The following is a 24,126-nucleotide window of genomic DNA, read 5'->3' as shown; positions in this document are numbered from 1 at the left end:
CTTACACATTCAGCAGGTGCGAATGGTCCTTCAAAGACTCCTGGAGAACCAGTTATTTGTTAAGCCCCAGAAGTGTACGTTCCATGCACCCTCAGTATCTTTTCTGGGGTTTATTGTGGAGAAGGGTCAACTTAAGCCGGATCCTGCCAAGATCCAGGCAGTGGTCGAGTGGCCCACTCCTATATCAAGGAAGCTGTTGCAGAGGTTCCTGGGGTTTGCTAATTTTTACCGCCGTTTTATACGGAACTTTAGTAAGGTAGCAGAACCTCTGAATAAGCTTACATCCTCCAAACTACCCTTTGTGTGGTCGCTGGAGGCGGACCGGGCTTTCAAACGTCTTAAGGCAGCGTTTACTTCTGCTCCGGTGTTGATACATCCTAATCCTTCTATCCCTTTTTTTGTTGAGGTAGATGCGTCCGACTCAGGGGTAGGGGCCGTGCTCTCCCAGCACTCCAGCATTGATCAGAAACTGCACCCCTGCGCCTTCTTCTCCCGACGCCTGTCCCCAGCAGAGAGGAACTATGACATCGGCAACCGGGAGCTCCTGGCGGTGATACTAGCCCTTCAGGAATGGAGACATTGGCTGGAGGGCGCTACGCAGCCATTCACCATCTACACGGACCACCAGAACCTGGCCTACATCCGCGCTGCCCACCGCTTGAACCCCCGACAGGCACGGTGGGCACTCTTCTTAACCAGATTCAACTTCTGCATCACCTTTCGCCCAGGGTCACGCAACGGGAAGCCCGATGCACTATCGAGGATGTTTGCGCCCGCCGTAGAGGACTCCTCTCCGGAGACCATCCTCCCCCAGTCCCGGATCCTGGGGGCCCTCCGATGGGAGGTAGAAAGACGCGTCGCAGAGGCTTGCAAGGGTTCCCCTCCCCCAGCAGGTTGCCCTCCCAACCGACTGTTTGTGCCGGCGGCGCTTCGTTCCGAGGTGCTGATGTGGGCCCACGCCTCCAAGATTGCCTGTCATCCGGGAGCCAAGCGGACGGCCTTCCTTCTGGCCCAGCGTTTCTGGTGGCCGACCTTTCAAGCGGACACACGAAGCTTCGTTGCGGCCTGTACCAGTTGTGCCAGGAGCAAGCCCTCTCATCAGGCCCCTGCGGGATTGCTCCAACCCCTCCCCATTCCCTCCCGACCATGGACTCATGTTGCAGTAGACTTCGTCACTGGCTTACCTTCTTCCAGAGGATTTACAGTCATTCTGACGATAGTGGACAGGTTTTCCAAATGGACGCACTTTATCCCCCTCCGTAAGCTTCCCTCCTCATTGGAGACCGCCAAGTTGTTGGTCCAACACGTGGTTCGCCTTCACGGGATCCCCCAGGATGTGGTCTCCGATAGAGGCCCACAATTCTCGTCAGCTACCTGGAAAGCCTTCTGCAAGTCGCTGGGCGCCACAGCCAGTTTATCATCCGGCCATCACCCCCAGTCGAATGGACAGTCGGAACGGGCCAACCAAGATTTGGGGGCGGCACTGAGGTGCGTGTGTCACCAGCGCCCGTCTTCCTGGTCCAGCTACCTTCCATGGGTCGAATATGCACATAATACACTCGTCTGTTCCTCCACAGGCCTTTCCCCTTTCCATGTTGTCCACGGCTATCAACCCCCACTTTTTCCATCCCAGGAGGCGGGCTGTACAACCCCCTCAGTGGCAGCGTTCCTCCGCCGCGCCCACCGCGTCTGGCGCAACACTAGGGACGCACTACTACGCACCGCCAGACGCAACCAAAGACTGGCTAACCGCCGTCGTAAACCAGCCCCAAACTACAAGTCCGGTCAGAGGGTTTGGCTATCTGCCCAGGAGATCACCCTGGGGGGGGAGTCAAAGAAACTGGCCCCAAGATTCATCGGGCCCTACGAAGTGGAGCGGATGATCAACCCCGTCACAGCACGCCTTAAACTGCCAGCATCCCTCAAGTGCCACCCAGTGTTTCACGTCTCCCGCCTTAAGCCGGTGGCGTCCTCCGCCTTGAATCCCCCACCTGCGCCCCCTCCTCCCGCGCAACAGATAGAGGGCCATCCGGCTTACTCAGTGAAGACCATCCTGGATGCCAGGAGGCGGGGCAGGGGTGTGCAGTTTCTGATCGACTGGGAGGGTTACGGTCCAGAGGACCGGTCATGGATTTCCCGGTCGCTCATTCTTGACAAAACACTTATTTCTGACTTCTATCGCAGGTTCCCTAACAAGCCCGGTAGTCCGCCAGGGGGCGTCCATTGACGGAGGGGGGGAATACTGTCACACCTTGCTGTGACTAGACTGGTATGTTTGGGTCATTGTTGACTGTCACTGTTTTGGTGCATTTACTCAGGCTGATGTTTTGCATTCAGACCCTGGTCCCTCCTGCCTGGGGCGGAGCTGCGGGATGTGCTGCAGCTGCTCATCATTAACTAACCTACTTATACTCACCTGTTGCTGTTTCCGGCACTCAGCTATTCCTCCGGATCACTAGGCTACACCACGCTTCCAAGTCCTTCTCCTGAGCAGTCCTGCTACATGTCCCGTAGCTCCTTCCAGCCTGGTACAGTTTCTCTCTTTTTGTCGCGGTGCCCTTTTGAGTTTTCTTATTGCACCGTTGTTTTTTGTTCTGACCGGTAACAGAGACTATTAAAGCCTGTCCTACAACCTCTTTTGTCTTTTGCATCTTGGGATCCATTACAAACTGCTTTCCTGCGCACGCCGCGCAACACTTCTACCTTTATTGAAAACTTGTTGGTGAACACGGTGATGAGTGACGGGATGAGGGGAGGAGATGGAAAAGCCACACGGACGCTGTTTCACTGTAGTCCGTTGCTAACATACGTAATTTTAAAGAGGGGATGGTTAGCACTATATACTTGCTCACTTGAACTTTATTGCAAACTTCAGCAGCAGGTACAATCATCATCAAACACACTGGCCCGGCTCACTTTCTGTAATGTATCCCCGTGAAACCATTCCCTCTGCAGTTAACTAGGAAACTTTACATTATAATCCTATTGTAACTGACGCTACCTTCGTTCCTTGCTGCGACTTCTTTCTTGAATTCAGTAGTGCTTCTCAGCTTCTTTATCAGTGTTCTGGCACTTGCAACTTTTTTTGCAGCTATATTTAATACAAAAGCACAGATTCCTCTAACACTCAGAAACATGCAGTGTGGTCAAACACCTTATCAGAGCGCAACGCACAGTGCTTATTTGAAGGAAGAAAGGAGACAGATGCGGAGTTGCTCATCATTCTGTGTGCATTCAATGAACAAATAAAAGACAGACACACATAATAAAGATGATTGAAGTATTCCCTGGGCGGAATCAGCCTTTAGTGTCCCAACCGTAAAAGAAACCGCTATCTATTCTTCACAGGCTGAGTCTCCAACGTGTGGATGCTTCATTTGAGCATTCAATTCCGCTGACAATTTTGTTAGGTGTTCTGCTTGGCCATACGATAACAGAGACAGTGAATATGGGGAAAAGGAAAGGAGGAGATGGTGGGCGGTGGGGGTATTGGGTTGTGAGTTGGGGTGTGGTGCACTATAGAGAAATGTTCATAAAAAGTTAATTGCAACAAAAGAAAAAAGAGACAGTGAACGAAAACCAAGTAATATTTCACTGTTTTGTCACTGTAGTTTTAATAATATAACTTTTACCCATGTTGAAAGTTCAATGTCTATTACCACCGCATAACATTTCTGTGGAAAGGCAGGTTTTCCCGGTGAAATCGGTTCATAGTCAAAGTTAGCCTGAACTTGACTTGAGTTCGCCTGATTTGAATGATTGGCTGGAGAGCTTTCTAGGGTGTAGTGGTACAGAAATGCTTAGGACTGGTACAAAATGGGCAAAATAGATGAGAACATCAGATCAATCAGATCAGCAGTTTTGCAAATCTTTGTCACATTTCCGTAGATTATTTGTCATTTTTTTTTTAAAAGTGCAATAATGTTAACATTGAATCCTGAATGCATTTTCTTCTCAGCCCAGCATGTTGATTGCAAAACAGCTAATTAAATTCTCCCAGCAAGTAAAGATTAAGTAAGTTTTACTAGTCTTAGTAGCATACATAATGAAATACTCGAAATAAAACCAATTTTCAGATTAATAATTATTAAAAATAAAATAAGTTAAAAGTTCTGAGTGAAAATGTGCCTTTTTGTGCTTCTTTCACTCTAGTTCCACATATGAGAGCACAGATGAGTTACATAGTACAACCTTTTTGTCTATAATGAATATGATTCAGAAGACTGCGCCATGGGGAAAAGGGGAATCTATCAAGTAAAAAGGTCACGTGACAGCCAAGTTACAGAGGAAGTGGGACAGAACTTTCCGGTGATTTTGAATGTTTCTGCTGATGAGGAGACAGTGACAGTAATAGGAGGTGAATTTGCAGAACAGATGCCACTATCTGCAAAGCAAAATTTATTGGACAACAAACACGGAGATGGATGCGTGCCATCTGTCAAAGACAAAGCAGCCAATAAATTTAGACTAACAGCTGGCCATGTGTATGGGAGGTAAAGACATGTTGGAGCATCTCACTCTGCCATGTGAGAGTCATGGAGAGTATACCCCTCGGGAATTTAGGTGAGGAGGCGAAAGCAACACAGAGGAGAAGAAGAAAGAAGAAAGTCGTGAAGAAAGAGAAAGAAAGAGCCTGCTTGCAAGAAGTTCTTGACTTTTTAACGCTTTGAACCTATTTCAGAGAAGAGCAACCATTTAACCTGTGTGTACACAGTTTTCCTGAAATGTACTTATTTTTGCACTTTATATGACTGAAAATGTCGCTTGTCAAGTCTTACAATTACAAGCATTAGAAAATGCCACAAAAAAAACACTCGTCTATGGTGAGGTAGGAATGCTAATTATGTATATTTGAAGAAAAAATATGTGGTGCTTGTAAGAAAGTAAGGCGTATCGGGCTTAGAACGACCAGATGATATAAAACAAACTTGCAAACTGAACTGTCTAAATAACAATCATAATGGATTGGAGCATCTTTAGCATCTTTTTCCAAGGTGCTTCACAGTGAAACCCATTATGCATTTACTCCAGTCACACACTGAGGGTGGAAAGTTATATCTGCACATTTAAACACATTTAGAGGGCTCATAACACCAAAAAAGGTTTGAAAAAAACAATAACAAAATTAGTTACTGTAAGTAAAACATTTTTGACATACTACTGTCATAGATAAGTCAACAACTATGAAATACAAATTAAATAAAGTTGTAATTTTTATACAAATTTGACACGCCCCCCCAGCAAGTTTTCTGAACCGCCGCCATCTTGGCTGTGACATCGTGACCAGAACACCTTCCGGGAACCAGATTCAAACAAACGCAGCCACGAACTCACAGCAAAGCCAAGAAAGTGACATATTCACAATAACACAATAATGTGATGACTATGATATAACACACACCAAAAATTGTCGACGAGTACGTTTTTTGGATTGACAGTGACACTGACCACTCAAAGCACACTGCAAAATACAAGACCAGTGAGCAGCCATTGCTGCTTGTCTAGCCGTGGCATGAAACACACTGCACAGAGCTGAAGAAGAGTGACAGTGATTGTTCTTTAGGTAGCAATTTAGCATGAAAACCCACATTATTATTCTAAGATTAGAAGTGACACTGCAATCAAAGACAACCCTTTGGATTTATGCACGCTACAACAGATGCATTATAGTTACGAATCAGCACTGTATTTGCCCAGCGCTAGGCTGGCTACTGCAAAGAATATTAGTAGAAAAAATGTGGGCTAACTTACTGCCACTTTGGCACGGACGCCTTGTGGGTTTTTGACTTTTTATTTCTATCTGTGGGGCAATTGTTCCTCGAAGTTTGACGAAATATCCAAGTGTGAACAGCAGGACTAAAAATACACTTTTATTAAAAGAAGGTCAATGGCCAGGTGTTGCTATCCATGTGAACTAAGTCACTATGTTGAATACAAAATTCACTGTTTCAATTTTATTGAAACAATTTTATTAAAGACAATGTAACATATAATGAGGTGACGGGGTGCCAGCAGAAGTGAGTAATTAAAATATCAATCATGTTAATATGAAATTCCTAATTTGGACTTTGGTTGCCAAATATATAAGCAAATAAAGTCATTGCCATATGCAAGTTTTTATTGCCATAATATTATTAAAAGAACAGGACATTGTAAGCAGAATAAATCACATGCAATTACATTTCCGTCTATTTTGCCCCACCCCCTAAATTATGTTGGAGATTCAGAGAAACCTACTTCAGTATGACACAACCACTCCCAGTAGGTGGCGCTGTCCAGTAAACCTGGATCCTGGTGCGTCTGCGAGGTGTGCTCTCCGTCACTGCACGGGGACAGTTGGTCATGAACTGTGTGTCCTCTTCATCAATGATCTTAAAAAACAAGAACAGAACATCTTTATTAACTCATTGACTGCCAGCCATGTTCAGAGCTCCATCCTGCCAGAGTTTTGGGGGAACTTTGCTGAACTTTGAGTTTTAGGACTACATAAACACTGAATATAAAGAAACTTTAGACTCTCTTCTTTCATCGGAAAAAAAAGTTTGTTTCAACATTTTTGGGTCTTTAGATATTGGCGGTAGAACATAAGGTACTGTAGTTTCGGCAAAAGCACCTGATTTTGACCAAAAAAAAGAGAAAATAAGCTTTTTCTGCAGAGAAGCAAATTCGAGCAGGGTGACTGTGGGGTCTGCCGACCGATCCAGACGTCAGAAGAATCAGGGTCGGGTTCTGAGTCACCCGACTCTGAATTTCTTCTGGTGTCAGGCTCCGGTGTCGCGCCACATGGCTCAGCAACGCTAACCACTAGCTTGTTGCTTCGGCTGCCATTGTCAACTGCATTTGTGTCTACGTCACCTACATCACCCATGTCACCTCTATCTGTTGTGATCGCGTCACCACTAAAGGCTTTTCCACCGCCAGACAAGCTCTGTGACAGTGTTAGCTGCCTGTATCTTCTGTCTCCGCTCAATTTATGCATTGTCCTCTCTCAACCCACAATCCGTCTTCTTCATAGACAATCTGTCACTGCCGGTCGGAGGAAAAGAGAACTGTTGTCCCCTACTGGGACAGAAATACATTGCCTGCACAAGATGAAAAAAAGCAAAAGACGTCAATAGACGTCTTTGGCAGTCAACGTTACTTTTTGAAAAGACGTCAATAGACATCTTTGGCATTGAAAGAGTTAAAATATTCACATCATTTGTCAGTTTGGTGCTGTATTGGACTCTTACTGTTTGTGTTACAATTTTATTTATTATTCTTTCATCTCAGCCTTTCATTCAGGTTTTCTGTTAATAATGTGAGAACACTAGAAAGAAATGTATTCTGAAATACAAAATGTGAGTTGCGGATACCAGCATTTTGTCAATGTTCTGGTAAAAAAAAACATATTCGCTGTGTTTGGGATGAAATAAACTATGAAAATAAATGTTTTTTTTAATTTAAAAATGTACACTTAATCTATGTGATCGGTATCGGACGATTTAACTTGTGGATGATCGGTATCAGTATCGGCAGCATAAAAACCTGATCAGAGTATCACTAGTTTTTACATACCTTTGTGTTTACTTGTGTAGCTCACATTAAAACCTCTTGATAGTGCCGTGGTTGGTTTATTTTATTCATTACAGTCTCACATACGTGTCTGTACTGTTTTTTTTTCATTATGACATCATGTATTAACACACAGGGCCTTTTTTTTGTGTATAAAAATGTCTAATGTGTCATGAGCCCTTCTTATACCTTAGAATGCAAATGTATAATTCAAAGAGAGACACTGGCAGTTGAATGTGAAGTGTGAAAGAAAGCAACCCTTTCAGTCGCTTTGTGAGGTCTTGTGTATTCAAGATGTGTCTGGTAGTTGGAGCCTTTTAAAGTCTAAACCTACAAACATTCACATGTAACCAATGATCTCCAACTGCCTTGACTTGAGACACGGTCCCGGTCTGGTTATTTTTCCTTTTCTCACCACCTAAACACACACTTGCACGTCTCCTCTGTAACACACAAGCACACAGCCACATGCAAATTCACAATGTGTGTACAACAGTCTGGAAACGCACACTCAGGCAAACATAAATACGGTGCTGGATTTCTGCAATGACCCCCCCCCCCCCATGCCTCTTTATTCACTCATTGTGACTTTAAGCCTGAAGCTGTGTCAATCAAAAGCAGGCACAAACAAGTGCCTAAAAGGCATTCGAAAAGGGAGACAAAGCAAACTGAGGAGCGTGAGGAGAGACAAGGAAGGCAGGCAGCAAAGGCGTTAGAAAAGCACAAGGGGTAGAAGGCTGAGAATCAAGTAGAAATACAAAACAAGTGTCTGTGTGAATGTGGCATGCAAAACATGTTTCATGACAAACTGATATAATTAATACATGGATTTCTGATTCCTATCAAAAGGTGTTGATCTCCTGTTCTGCTTCAGCAGAAAGTAAAAGTGAATGTTGGCTGCAAAGTCCACACTTTGATGTAAAAAAATTATCATTTTCATTTTTCAAAATCTCTTTTTGTAACCGGGTATAAACGTACAACACTGACAGACTGATGGAAAGTCATGGAGTGAGGTTAATAAAGCTGTGTCCCTTTAAACTTTGGTACTTTTAGAGCTGGTCTTTTCACCATATTGAAGTATTTATTTATAATTTAATTCATGATAAGTTAGGCAAAAATTCAGTTAGTCAATATTGACCAGAAACTGCAGTATTATTAAAAATGTCTATCCCTAAGTTTTTTGTTCCTCTAATATTTCAAAAGACATATTGTACTTATTATTTGTGTCACTCTGCACTCTGCAATAAGACAGAAGGCCACATGACACTTCCAGTGGGTGTTCTGATACACCTGGCTGCCCTGCCTGGAGCGTACACATTTTCCATTTTTCATCCTGCACTGGCTTTCTTTATTGCAGCATTCTATACACTAATCTACAAGACGTTTTACATTATAACTTACAGTTTAATTGCAAATGATGTTTGATACTGTTTGGTACTCATTGCCATTATTATGGATTCAGTATGTACAACAAACAGCCCATGCATCATGCAAGGGAAAGTCTGTGTTTTTAATGTAATTTCGACCACTCTTTTCGGTTGCTACTCTGACCACAGACTACAACAGATATGCTTGTACATATTCGTAAAGACTTAAAGTTAGTGGCGCCGGTGTGACAAAACGTGTGCTATTTCACATAGCTTTGCATCAATCAAAGTAATGTGTGAGCACATAACACTATTTAAGTACAGCGTCGACATGTTAATGTTAATATCATAACCTAATAAGTCGCAAATGTCATCATTTCATTGCTTGCAGTGCAAACACGTATTGACACTAAACATGGCAGTATAGTTTAATATATATAGTAAATGACGAAATTAGGGGTGCAAGCATTCCTCGAATAATTCAAGTACCTTGATTACAAAAAATAATCGAGGATATTTTTCTGCCTCGACGAATCGCTTACGTCGCCAACGCACTAATGTCACCCACGCAGAGGACGAAGAAGGAAGCGGATGGCGCGGGAAGATTGAAGAGCCGAGATAATGCGAGAAGGAAGCGAAAGGAATGAAGGAAAACAAATCATAAAGTTGCAATTTTGTCGGCAAACAAAATGTAAAAAAAAACAGACAGAAAACCACAACACCACATGTTATATGTTGCATCATCTCCTCCTGAATGGAGCGGAAGATCCGAGACAAGGTTAAATTAACGTAGCGCAAATCAGTGAGATTAAGGTTAATGTACCTTACTAAATAACGTCAGCCGTGTGGAGGGCGAGCTTTCTCTAAATTATGAATTCTGTCGAAAGTGTGGCAGTTCATTACGAAGGCTCGGAATCATGTATACAGCTGTACCAGTCTGAACCAAGATAGTCGAGAGTGACATGTGACAACAGTTGTGTGTGTGCAAGCTCAATCTCGTGCAGTATCTAGATAAGGTAATAATATAATTTGTATTTGTTTGTAATCAATAGTATTGTCAAAGAACATGTTATAGGTCTAACAGTTCGGTTTTTTAGTGTCCGTAACTGTTTGTGTGCAATCGCTACAGACATGTACGTTTCTATGAGAGTGGCAGCCATGAACACCAGTCATCTTATTCGGACCGAATTGAAATGCCTGACAATTTGTATGCATTTTATATATATATATATATTTTTAAACACTATTGGTAACAAATGCTAGCTGGTGGTTGTGGTCTTACATTTTTGGTTGGTCATCTTGAGCCAGTTGCTAACATACCCCTTAAATTATCTCTACTGTACACATATCACTGTGATAAACTAGGTGAGAGTGTATAAAAAAACAGTACGTGTTTAAGACTGCACATAAACTATTCATGCTGTCTGGGTGTATCACATAACCAGAAAAGAAACTCCCTTGCTTTTGGAACATGGCATATGCAACTGGCCTGGAAACAAAGTTGGGTGTACAGATGGGCAGACTCGTGCAAATCATCAGACTCTATCCCAAGGAAAAAAAAGTCATTGATGCTCCAGTCGAAATTAGCTTGCCAGTCCTTTTCATCCTGATACTTGTTTGTAGGTGTGTGTAACGGATTGAGGCTCAGACAGAAAAAGAGATGGAGGATGATAAAGGACGAGAAAAGGTGTGGGAGACTGGCAAAGGAGCGTTTGTTTTCACTGCAGCGGCTGGCATGTCTGTGTGTGTCCACGGTTTGTCTGTCTCAATCTCTCTCCCTCAGTCTCTCGCTCTCTGTTGAGACGGTAAACACAGAAGCTACAGAGTGCCTGCACAAGCAAACGCAGACCTTGTTCAAACACTACAGCAAACACACATACACACACACACACACCATCACACACAAAGAGCCAAAGCTTGAGGCAAAAAAAGGCGTGAACACACCCAAGATCCCAGGAGAATACTGATAATAAGAATGTTATGAGTGCGCAGCTGTGTGTTTGTGTTGGTGGGTGTAAACACAGTCGCATGTTTAAAATAAAATGAAAAGCAGTGATAGGCTGTTAAAATTGAAGACAAAAAAAATACTTTTAATGATTCGATTTGAGATGAAACTTTCCAGAGTAAAGCGCAGGCAAGAGAGGCTGACAGATTGAAATGTCACGTCGACACTTAAAGATGAGTTGACTTTTACAAATAACAAAGTCTCGATGAAGACCTTGGGGCACTGGCATTTTGCCTTGGGCTTTCCATCATTCAAAGGCTCGCATTTAATGCAGAATACGGGCAAAAAATCAGGGCTTCACTAGTACTGCATCACTTCCCATTGAATGCTGGAGTCCCCCAACCAAAGCAGTGGTGTCACAACTTCATTAAATATTCAATCAATCTTCAAAAAACATGGCAAGAATTAGAGGTGGGAATCTCTGGCCACCTCACGATTCGATGCGATTACGATTCAGAGGCCTGCGTTGCGAAAAAGCAGCGGCATGGGAACTCGTTGGCGCCAGAGTAAACATATTGGGTCAGTTTACATTCATTTAAATTGACATTTATGTCAGTTTATCTTCAAGATCCAGAGCAAGATCCGGTACTAGCAAGAGTACTCGATCAACACCGGCCGCTTTTCCTCCTCTGAACTACTTTGACACGCCCAAATTCCCTCCACATCTGGCAGCCAATCAAAACTGTGGGAGACTTGTACAATCCGCCCTGGATGTGAACACGTCACTCAGCAGTGTAGCTGGTCACAGCCGCTCGTCGTCACCCATGTGCTGGGTTTGCTATGCGTTGGCGATGAGTTTGCGCCAATCGCAGTAGTTTGTCGCCTCCCAAGTGTGGCAACCATTACACTTAGGTGCACCACCATAAACTGCTCGGGTGGCACTTCCGCTTTCCGTCTTTTTGTTCCGTTTTTTTGTTCCATCAGCATCCATTATTGTCACTTATTAATCGATTAATAATCGTCAATGTCCGCATCGCAATGCATCTAAGAATCGATTATTTCCCCCACTGCTAGCAAGAATGTGTTTCTTGTGTTTAAGCAGACTCACACTCAAAGGAGTAGCACTCCAGTGTCGCCACACACACAACAGTTTTGTGTTGTTGTGTGCCTCAAACTGCATTTTACTGGCATCAGTATTTATTTTTGCAAAGTGCAAACAAAAACCTGTCAGGCTGCACGTCACGTATTTGCCTTGTGTCCTTCTATAGCCTCGTCGTACTCCATATGAGACTTATTTGTTTAATTTCCACCTTTAATGGCCACAATGTCTTTGTTATATAAGTATTTAATTAGTAATTATACAATTTGTAATTATAAACAGTAATTAAAAGGTATTGTACAGCTGCAGTCACCGGAGGGAAAGAAAGAAATTAGCCCTGAAGTCAAGACATTATACACTTCGGTCTTCGGCAGAAAGAGCTCCCCTGCTCCTCTCCTCCTGTTTAAAATCCGGAATCTCAACAAGAAGGGCTAACAATCATGAATAAAATGCATCCACTTTGCACTGATGTCCGTATGACGTATCTGTGTATATTATTGTCCAGTTAGCTAGAACAATGATGTCACACTTACTGTACATTAACGACATTACACAGGCTGTAGAAAGTCATTGTGCTTAATAAATGTTTCTGCAACATTATATTATTGGCAACAAGGTGACAAACAGAAAATAGCAGGCACGATGACCTAACTCAGCGCGCTCACTGAGTGCACTCAGACGGTAGGCGGGGCTTTCGAATAAACCAAGAGGAAACACTGGCGGCAGCCAGTTTTCCGCACTGTATTTGATCAAGAAATGTTCAAATTCAGGATTGTGTAATTAAGAACATGTTAAAAACAAGAAAATACATGTATAATACAGTTTAATGGACAAATATTAATAAGCTATTTTATGTCATCATCATTCGTTTGTTTATTTTTCAGGCAGGCTCTGCCTCACCTACTTCCTCTGACCGCATGTCACTGGTCTTATTAGCCAGACTGTTACGTCACAATCCACACAAAATCGGAACAACTTACTGAAAAACAAAGGGAGCTACAATTAACGGTTTGGCAAGCACCCCAGAGATACAAGCAATTAAAAAGTTAGTTTTCCATAATATGTCTCCTTTAATGTTTGTACAACAACCTGATGTCCTCTGCTAATTATGAGCAGTTGGTGGGCGGTTTACTAAAAAAAAAAAAAAAAAAGTTTTTTAAATACTAACGTGTGAAGAATGTTTAAAAAAACGTTGAATGCACCATAATTATTTTGCTCAGACACTAATATATGCTGAAAAACAGATACGGATAAATGACACTTGAATAATGTGGTAGGTGGTAAGAGTGGTGAATATTTTAAGAAATGTTTAATGAGTGTATATAGTATGTATACACTGGTAAAATATGACACAGCCAAAGTCGTGTAGTGGAAAGATTATCCCCACATCCATAGTCCTTGAATTAATTATGCATTTAATACTCAGATCAATGCAGAGCAGGGTATTATTTATGTAAACATTACACCCATGCATGTTAAATAAGAACAGTGTAAATAACACAGTTGTTCACGAGAACAGAGTAAGTGAGCGTACGCTTGTCTTTGTAAATGAAAGAAAGAGAGTTGCATGAGTTGAACTTGAAAAGTATTTGTGCATGTTTCAAATCACATATGTGTGGTTATCCTTCCTATCAGCTAACTAGCCATGCACACATCTTACACGGCCCAGGGTTTCCACTGCATGTAATGGATCGTGGCGCAGCGCCACGGTAAAATCAAATCCGCCACACCTTGGAAATGATTTTTTTGTTGTTGTTGTTGTTTTTTTTAACGTGCTTCCGCGACAATGCAACTTTCATGCAACCAACTCAGCAGTAAGATGTCTACATCTATAACAAAAATGATCCTTTCACTTGTAGCGGCTAGTTACAGTGTGTAAAAAAAAAAGTCAATTGTTAGAAATGTGTGTTCTCCTCGTTCGTTTGTCAAACTACTATTTCACAATGAATTGGAAAATGTGCCCTTTCCTGAAAGCTTTTTAATATGCTGCCTTCACTTCGGCTACAATGTCTTTTGCAATCCCTTTAATTTCTCTTATAGATATCTGTAATATTTGATACGCTACTTAGCTATTTTGACCGACATACTACTTGGTTTATGTACACAACTCTTGAGGAATTATGTGTAACAATCTTTATTGCCATATTGATTTGAATTGTGAATTACTGAATGATATCAACTGTTTTGATGCCCTTTAATACTGTGATTTGGGGTCACACTCAAAATTAAAGCGGGAAAAACACACTATTCCATGTCTATTCCATTTGCGCAACAGCATGTGAAATTGATTGTCAGTCTGTGTTGCTTCCCAAGTGGACAGTTACATTGTGTTAAGTGTTCCCTTGTATTTTTTTGAGCAGTGCAGAAAAAGTAAAATATAATCTTCATAATCAGGCTGCACTCACGGTAGCCTCTCTGCAGGCGAGTTAGCGGCGGTAGCGCTTCCATCTCACGTTCCCCATGGTGACAGACGGTAAACATGGTTTATACCGTCTTTATACAGCAACCTTTATAACATCTTTTCCGCTGTTCACTCCCGCTATGCAGCCTCTTCTGTGCATCTCAGCGGGGATCTCAGGTCGTTCGGCGAAGGGGTGAGTGGCTCAAAGCTAACAGCTGCTCCAAAGTTGAAACGATGGAGCCGGGAATGAATGTGTCTCCCCCAACAAGCAAGACAAGACACAAGCTACAAAAGTAACAAAATTAGTATCCATAGCTGCACACTTGCGTAAGAAGTCGGTATGGCACAAAAAACAAGAAAGTACGAATAAAGCACTACAGAGCTGCTCTAGCTAGCTGCAACTTGGGCGACACCATCTTGAAACATGAGACCTCCGCATGAAATCCAGTCTATATCGATATGAACGAGATGCTTGTTTTTTATATCATTTTTAAACTGAATATCGATATTTTAAAAATATCGACATATCACCCAGCCCTAAGTAGTTGCAACGTTTACCAGTTAGATTTTATATATGCTGTGTTTTATACTAACAGTTAGATCATTTTGATTGTGTGCACCCCTGATATACATGTACAATGTACGTAAATACTCAGATTTATAATGTAAATATACTAGATACATATATTCCTTATGTTTATAGTAGGAGGTAGATCTTAGGGACATGGTCATTTTAAAAGTGTGAGCACCCCTGTGTTATAATAGATGCATGTATAGCCTATTATTTAAATACTGACCACAATTAGTTTGAATTATAATATCAAATTCCAATATCAAATATCATAAAAACGTTTCACTATGCTTTATGTTGAAAAACGTGCACAGGAATCCCCTGTCTGTCCTGTTGGCGCTTGACAGGAAAGGAGAGGAAGAAAAGGCAGAGAGAAACGCAGCGGGACGACACAGCGGCGGCAGTCCGCCTCCCATGCAGCCGACTACCACAGCTTCAAAAAAATCCCAGAGGAAACCCTGCAGCGTATTCCTAAAGCCTTATGAGTTCTGTTTAGCTTATGTAACTGTCTTGATATAAAACGTTTGCCATGGTTGAGACACTTATAATGATTAGGTTTGTTTATCCCAAGCTAAACCACAACCCTAGATAAAATGTGCTTGGTAATATATATCACGTCTGCTCATCTTTCCCCTAATCCAAACATTCTCCGTTTGTCTCCCTGAGCAATAACACTTTGCTGCCCTAGATAAATATGACCCATGTCCCACTCTAATCTAAGGATGGCTGGGAAAAACACACAAGCAGACTCACACACTACCTATCTACGCTTTAACATTTGTCATTTACAGTCTGAACATAAGTTTCAATTGAATAAGAGCGTTAGCAAAGATTTCAAAAATTAGCTTGCAAGAAACAAAGACTGAGAATTATCATAATAAAATATTGATGAGTAACTCTCAATTGTGTCCTTTAAGTGAAAGAGATTCAACATGCATTCCGGGACTGATCTCAGAAACCACCAAAGTCCACGAAGCGCAGGACAGCTAAACATTCGCAGTTCCACATGTCTAAAAATCCCCAAAAACTTCATCATTTTCTGCGTGAACATGAAAGTATGAATAATTACTGTATTTTCCATAATAGAACATGTCTGATGGATTCTCCAATATGTATTCAACAAAATCCAGTACATCAACTATCATTTTACTCAAGCTCATCCCACGGTTTTTCTATTCTGGGCTTCCCCTGGCACTGAGGTGCTTGCTAGGCACATATGTGCTGGCATTAATAAGAATGAGACGACAGATCTGACATGTTTACATTAAGAGAAGTTTCAAAAATGCTTGAGAGTGGACAGCATAGTAACAGAGTGGTTCGTACCGCTGCCTTGCTCTGTTTGACTGCCTTCTGTGGGGCAGTTATATGCTCTCCTATAGGGCTGCAACTAACTGTTTTTATAACCGATTAATCGGTTGATTATTTTTTCGATTAATCGCATTTTTATAAAACACATTTAATTTCCACCTCTTTCTTCAGAAATAGAAGATTTAAGCGCACAAACACCAGGTTGTCTGTTAAAATAATGTTAAATAATAAAAAATCCAAATGTTTGTCAAATAGCTTCAGTGAAACAATAAAGGTACAAAAAATACAATCATGTTCATTTTCCTAGTCGATTAATCTGAAGCTTGTTGTTTCAATTAATGCAGTAATCGGTTAGGCCATAGATGGACCAAATTAATATGAAGCAAACGCCTACAGTTAGTGGTTGGGTCCACAACATACCAGAAGAGAGGCAAAAATGCCCATCACTGTTTTCTAAAGTCAAAGCTGATATGTGTGAATATCTTGTTTTGGCTAAAACACAAAGATAATAGGTCTGCTTTCATGGATGACCTATGAATATATAAAAAATATTCACATTTGAGAGGCTGAAAGGCTGATTGAGAGGCTGGTTACCCAATTCATCGATTAACCATCGATTAATCAATTAATTGTTGCAGTTCTACTCTCCTATGCTTGTGTGGGTTCTCTCCGGTTACTCTGACTTTCTCCATCCTTCCATCCATCCATTGTTTTGCTTTATTCACTTTGAGCTGTATTTTTTTAATGTGATGTTCTCTCAACTTCACAAATTGCTTCTTGATCTTTAAGTAGCCTTTCACCTTGTAGTTAGCTAGTGTGTGTCAAACTAACTTAGCTTAAACACAATTTGTGGATAAGTCTGTGTAGTTTTATGCACGGCTTAAAAGCTTGTGGGGACCACACCCTGTAATGGTGCCCATTAGGAACAATCCCTCGAGGTGGTCCGATGTCCCAAAGCTAATTTCCATGAAGGTTGCCTTAAATCAGTCCTCAATCGGGGTCCCTTGAAAAACAGAATTGTCCCGTATTTAGAACCAAAAATATGTGCCCTGTATTGACCTGAAAAGGAATGCACTTGGTTTCTTTCTATTTGCTTCAGCAGCACTGTTTTGTCTTTATTGAATTTTATGATGACGATGTGGTGTTGTAATTTCCTCTGTACAGCTGAATGCATGTATTGGCGTTATGAAAATCCACTTCCATCTCCTTTGATTGCAGAAAGCTGACCACCTGTTGCTCTGGAGTTCAGCCAGTAAATATTAATTTCCTTCAACAGGAAGGGACGTACAGTAGTTCAGTTTTATGTTTATGCTAAAAGAACTACAGACCCATTATGCTGAGAGTGCGGAACCATGCTACTATCACACGCTTGGACAAAAGTCTTATGCAGTGATCATATTTTGATCTGACAAATCGTAAGTAAGTTTAAACAGTACAGAATTACTACAGTAGAAACAAGGGAGTACACCACTATCTGTATCTGTTCACCAATCTAATCTGCGGGCGGGGAATAAACCGGTAGTGGGCGTGGTTTAATCGGAATGGGTGGGGCTTAAATCAGTACATTATTTTAAGTCTGTAATTGACATGGATTGATCAGAAGTTGCTATATTTATTCTTTGTTTAAAAACTATTTACAGAACAGCCTCAAAATTGAAATTCAAATTACATTTTTTAATCACAAACGTAAAATAACCACTTACAGAACATATTTTTTAATGAAGTTTTTAAGTTTTTTAATGATTTGTGTGTGCTACGCCTAATTAGGATAAAAGGCACAGAAAATCGATGGATGGATGATTTGTGTGATTGTGATTTGTGATTCTTGCAAACATCCAGTGATGGCAAACAGGAAAATAATCTGTCAGCCATGTTCACTGTATTTTTCTCAAAATCACCACGTTCAGTACTACAAGCAACGTTTTCCAACTGACTTTATATCACCAGCCGAATTAGAAGCAAGCAGACGGAAATAAAAAATCATACAGACCAATAAGAAGCAGTGAGCGCTTATTCAGCCACCGAGAGTGAGTAGCGAGCACAGGGAGCCGCAAATTCAGACATTGTGAGTGCGAGGAGAGTGGTCTTTTTGCACGCAAATTTTGGTATTAATGGGACACCAAGCGAGTCTGTCTAGGGAGGCGCGAGTCACTGTGTGTGACTGGCCAATCACAGAGCGCGAAGAGTGAATACATCAGTAACCCAATGAGAATTTTCCATGACGCTGTATTCATTTCATGCTCGTACACAGCAAAAATGCATTATCCGTAACTGATACTCGTCTAAAAAGAGTATCTGGCTCACCCAAGCAAAAAAGTGACGCTGCGAGTGCTGAGTGCAGGTAGGATTGCAAGGTTTATTGTGTGCCAACAGTAATTAATATCCATAGCTGCACACTTGCTTAAGAGGTCAGTATGGTACAAAAAAAAAGAAAATACGACTAAAACACTATTAAACACTAAAAACGCAGAGGAAAATAATGGAGCTGCTGTCACTAGCTGCCCCTCGGGCGGCACCATCTTGAAACATGAAACCGGCAAATCCAGTCTATATCGATATGAACGATATGCTTGTTTTTGATAACGTACTTAAAAGAAATATCAATATTTTATTAAATATCGACATATCGCGATATAAGCCGGCGTTTTCAGATTTTCCCCCTCTGGAAGCCGTTGTCAAAAAATACTATTTCAGGGCACCTAGAACGCCATTTCCGTGTGGATGAGTGGCTGAAACGGTAAAATGATTTGCTGTTTTGACCTGAAAACGTTTCCGTGTGGATCCAGAACATGATCATGACATCTCATCATGCTGCACGCAAATGCACTTATTAATACATCGAAATTGCTTTCATAAGAAATAGAAGAACATTTAAAAAGGACTTCCTGGACGCCCCACTTGAGCAGAATAGTTTAATTTTGGACCATAAAAAGTGCAAACAAAACAACTAAAGAGAGACGTCACAACCAAGAAGGGAGGGTTTCCTTTCTAAGCTGCTAGCACCATAAAAGAAACCCCCTGTTCTGTTTGCTTGGAGTCCGGTTACAGTCCGTATGTACAAACACAACCACAGATGTGTGTTCCTGTTTACACTGCACAGGAGGTAATTGAGGAAATCTGGCTTTCTCCTTGGTGGCTCGCAGCTTCTCAGCAGGAGCTATGTTACTACTTAGCAAAATCACTCACATCTCTGGTCTGTGCTCTTTCAAACTCCCTCTATTTACCTCTTTGTGCGCCATAACTTTCTCCCTAGTCTCCTTTCCCACTCCTTCCTCCCCATCTTCTGCTAGAACAGATATCTGTTACTTATCTGGAAGAACGCCACGTCAGTCTCTAAGTCAAGCAGCACCAAACAGTTGGAAGAGTTCCGTTTCTTCCTACACCACAACATGAGATGTTTGCTTTTTGGCTTCCAATGTAGACTCGTCTTACATCTCTCAGCAACACCTCATTATAACCACAGTTTCAGAAGACAGCAAGGACCCCTTATTGCATTAAATCATGCAAATAGTTTCATTCAATCGAAAGTTCAAACTTAAAGTGCAGAGAGTCTTCTGCGGTGTCTCACCTGGAACTGGCCGGTGTAGTCATCATCTACGGTGCCCTCCCTGCCCTCCTTCAATGCAATAAGGGTGAAACCTCTGAAATAAGCAGGGCTGGTTGCCAAGAGGATCACTGTAGGGAGGACAGAGAGTGTATATTAACACCTCCGACACTGAGCAGTAAAGCCTGCCTATCAGGTTCATGCTGCAATGATGCAGGATCACCCTGCAAGATGCTGGTGAGAAAGTAGCATTACTACCGCAGAACACTGTAAATAGTGACTTAACATCCAAAAGCAAGGGAAATTGCAACGAATAAGCCAGCAAATGCATATTTGAATGCATTTTTTTTCAGTGTTGAGTTTTGTAACTTTATTGTTTCCTTTAAGTGTAACAATTTGTTTCATAAAAGCTGCAACAGCAAAGCAGAAGATGTGATTAACTAGTTGCCTCGCAGCCAGAGATCACACTTTCCGTGCTTTTGTTTTTGGTTTGATTCTGTTTTTTCCCACGATCTAAATATATGCATGTTATGTTAATTGGAGACGGGGGGGGGGGGGGGGGGGGGGGGGGGGGTATACGGCAAAATTGGCTCAACAAACCCAGGCTTTGTGCTCAAGATGTAACTCGACAAAACCTAACATCCGCAATCAGTCATCCCAATTGGTCCCGCAATGGTGGTTATCAACTTACTTTGTCAAGTCCAGTTTTCGGCTTTGTGTTAAGTGCCCGTTCACATGAAAGGGGGTGTTTGACGTCATATTATTCTACTTCCGCTGAAAAGTGAAACGATCCCAGCCAGTGTATTTTACAAAAAATGAATACGTAATTATTATGGAGCGTTATGAGGAGACCCCTGAAGATTATGACTGCTAAAAGCAACACTGTTGCCGCCAATAGAGCCAGGAATGACAGAATAACGCTGAGCATGTAACGGGCAAGTTAACGCTGATTTATTATACTAACTATACCCGACTAGTCACTTAATTTATCAACGCTCAACATTGCATAACTTTGACATTTTAACACTTATCCATTTTAAAAATAAATACATTGGAGCAAAACTTCTTTTTTTAAACCTTTGCAGTGTGTCTTCTTGTCCCGTGTCTTCTTGTCTTCTTGGTCCCGACCAGGTTATGAGTTTAGCCCAAGTTACCATGGTGATAGAGCTGCTTTAAAAGAGAGCTCACTTCACTGGACACGCAAGTCTGGCTTTCAACTCAACACAGCTCGCTAACCCACTAAACTCGCTTCGCCGTATACCCCCTTCATTAGGTGTGAGTGTGAATGGTTTGTATGTGCCCTGTGATTGACTGGTGACCAGTGGATGTGCCCCGCCTCTTACCAAAGATAGTGTCAAGCTCAACTGTGACCCTGCACAGGTTAAGTGTGAAAATAAGAATGAATTCAAGGAGAGTGTAAACAAGGCGACAAAAAATCAAAACTGGACTTTCCGAACTTAAATGTGGTGGTGAAATTTTTAAAACATTGAATCAATTCTGTTCAGTTGAGCTTTGTGTCTTTGTGTTTTAAAATCATATCTGTGAGCAGGATGTTTGATGGTTAAATACTGGGGGTCAGCTTAATTGGAGCCAGATCTTTGCTGATCCTTGTGTGTGTGTGTGTGTGTGTGTGTGCGTGTGTGTGTCCACTTTCCAGCAGGAAGAGGTGAGGAAGTGAATATAGGTCAGGCATTACAACATTAAGCAGTCTAATTATCTCTGTTCTTGCTGAAGCCCGGAGGGTGTGTGAGTGGTTTGAGGAATTTGGCACCAATTCTAATACATTTAATTCACAAGAATGAGTGACTTCTTAACAAGTAACCACTTGCTGATTTGATAATTGACATGATACAGTATATGCTAGTAATATAATGAGCAGAACAAAATGAAGCTGCCTGCGTGTGTAAAATTGAATTGTCCAAGGTAAATATATGTGCTGGATGCGATAAACTCATATTTCATATTAAAACTTTACATATATCTCTTAAATGTATGTTTATTTTGGACACCGTCAAGGTGTGGCTTGTCATTGAACTTGGAAAAATACTCCAAGCCCACATGCTTCTTGATCTTTTAAAAAACTTCTTAGCACTCCATTGGACTTACCACCAGGAGTAATAAGCACAGATTCGGAGGCAAAAACCAAACCCTACCTCTGTAGGTGCTGCCAGGTTGGTAGGTTTCAGGATCCCCCTCCACTCTGAGACGGAACTCATGGTGCCCATCCCGCCGGGTCCCATGTGTCTGACCCCGGAGGATACGCCCGCAGTACCCGTCCGATCTACCTCCGGATGGCTCCTCCACGAAAGCAATCGCGTTGCACACAAAACTCGACAGCGCATAATAATACAAAAGCAGCAGCAGCATTCCCATCGCGATGCCAGAAGCCCGTAGGCGACGACGCGGTGGTCTTTTAATCAACAGAAAAAAGTCGTTCAGCTCCTTTTTGAAGAAACTCGCACGCAGCGATCCTCAGCAGCGTGTCAGTCACAAGTGAAGGTGAAGAGGTGGGGATGGCGCCATAGACTGCGAGCGCACTTCTTTGGAGGAGAGGAGAGAAAGAAGGGGCAGTGACAGGAGCTGCTGCTGATCCCAGATCAGTGAAGCTGCCTATAACTGACAATAAGTGAGCGCACACACTTGTCTCGTAGGCTCAGAGCGAGGGAAGGAACTCTCCTTCCAACACACACACACACACACACACACACAGTGTGCTGGAGCTTCTCGTTAACTGTTTTTTTAGCAGGTTTTGTTCAATATTGCGCGACAAAAGTAGCCATAAAACAGCAAATAAAAAAAAATCGCACTCATAGATGCAAACCTATCCCATTGAATGCCATCAGAGGTGAAAATTTCAGAGGGAATTTTAAATACAGGCGGTCCTCGGTTTAAAAGGCCGAGTGGTTACATAAGTCTCATAATATAACTTAGTTCCGACTTAAGCGTTTTGGTTAAAAAATATGAGCCTCGCGAGAGTTGTATGCGCAGCAGAACAATGCGTACTCACGCACAGCTACACTGACGAAGGGCAACATCAGCCGTCAGCCTCCCACCCGTCTTCATATCACCCAAACCCAAGGCAGACTCCCCCGAAGGCAGTGCGCCAAAGAAAAGGAAAGCCACCACCATGGAAGTGAAACCAGACATCACTAAAATGCTCAATAAGGGGGAAAAACGCAGATCATCACTGGTTGCACGACCGGTTCAAACCACTTCACCACTCCAAACATCATCAAGAATAAAGGTTGGATGAAATGGTTCGCTTCTATGAAATCGAAAGCAATAGCTTGCATCTTTGTATAAATATGTTGAATGTATAGATTACTGTATTTTCTGTATCTTTTTTGTGCACGGTGTGAGTGACTTGGTGTTAATTTGGCTATAAATTCTGAATTACACCGAAATTCAACTTGCGACACCTCCAAGAAACGCAACTCATTCGTAAAGGAGGACCTCTTGAAACGCTAGTTTTTATCAATCAGTGATAAATTAGTCTTGTTTTCGGTAAATCTAGACAGTATATCTGAGACAACTTTAAAATGCAACTCATTCATTTAAATGGGAGCTGCTTCCATCAGATAAACTATTTTCCTTTCACACAGGATCACATGCATGCTGTGCCAATTCCGCACTAAAGTGCACTGTCTACTGTAACCAGCGGGGGGGCTAGAGTACCTTTAAGCCATAAGAGTTTCAGAAGCTTTTGTGTCACACTCTTCGCAGCAACTCCTTCGCTCTTTCTTTTCCTCAAGTTTTATTACATAGTAAAAGACAAAGTCAGAAGGGATTATGGAAATGCAGGGTTTAAACTCTTATCTTTGCTGCGTGGCTTGAAGCAGACTGCAATATAGCTGGATGCATTTTTCACTCTCAGATTTAGTTCCTTTTTGACATTTGCAAATCATCTTTTTAATTCAGCAAAAAAAAAAAGAACTAAAGTTAGACTGACTTTGTGCCAAGACCACCTGAAACTTCTTACAGAATGACTGTAGGCCTACTGTGATCGCCTCTTGCCGTTTCATAATGAAAACATTCACATCTCATAATAGAAATAAAGAGGAAGACTCCAAATAAGGAACAAAAGCCAAACCCACGGCACACTCGCCAGATACACTTGCATACATAACAACGACATGTCATTTAATTAACGTGAGCACTGCTCTTGCAAGTCATGAATGACGGCTGCCACCTTGCACAATACAAATAAATATAATGACTTGAAATAAGACTGGAAATAAGCCACAAAGTCAGGAAAGTTGCAGATATACAGCGGTGTACAAGTAATGGCACAAGCAAACCGGCCAAGGCACAAATGTTCAGTGCACTGCACAAAACTA

The 24,126-nt window shown here is 41.9% G+C and overlaps 1 protein-coding gene across 2 annotated transcripts in view; it reads right to left on the bottom strand.

The window, feature by feature from the left end:
- Window positions 1-22,396, bottom strand: part of spon1b (spondin 1b) — a 73,984-nt gene extending 51,588 nt beyond the window's left edge. The window contains exons 1-3 of one of the 2 annotated variants that reach the window (XM_054776211.1): window positions 21,943-22,396; window positions 19,814-19,920; window positions 6,238-6,371 (exon numbers count right to left, since the gene is read on the bottom strand). In XM_054776211.1, coding sequence (XP_054632186.1) covers window positions 6,238-6,371; window positions 19,814-19,920; window positions 21,943-22,162 — 461 coding nt within the window. In that variant the 5' untranslated portion in view covers window positions 22,163-22,396. The remainder of the gene's footprint in view (window positions 1-6,237; window positions 6,372-19,813; window positions 19,921-21,942) is intronic. The other variant, XM_054776210.1, reaches the window with a different exon arrangement.
- Between the last annotated feature and the right edge of the window lie 1,730 nt (window positions 22,397-24,126).

This window comes from Dunckerocampus dactyliophorus, chromosome 5 (assembly GCF_027744805.1).
Source record: "Dunckerocampus dactyliophorus isolate RoL2022-P2 chromosome 5, RoL_Ddac_1.1, whole genome shotgun sequence".
Taxonomy (NCBI): domain Eukaryota; kingdom Metazoa; phylum Chordata; class Actinopteri; order Syngnathiformes; family Syngnathidae; genus Dunckerocampus; species Dunckerocampus dactyliophorus.
The sequence above is the reverse complement of the archived record's forward strand: the minus strand, read 5'-3'. Positions and strand labels throughout refer to the sequence as shown.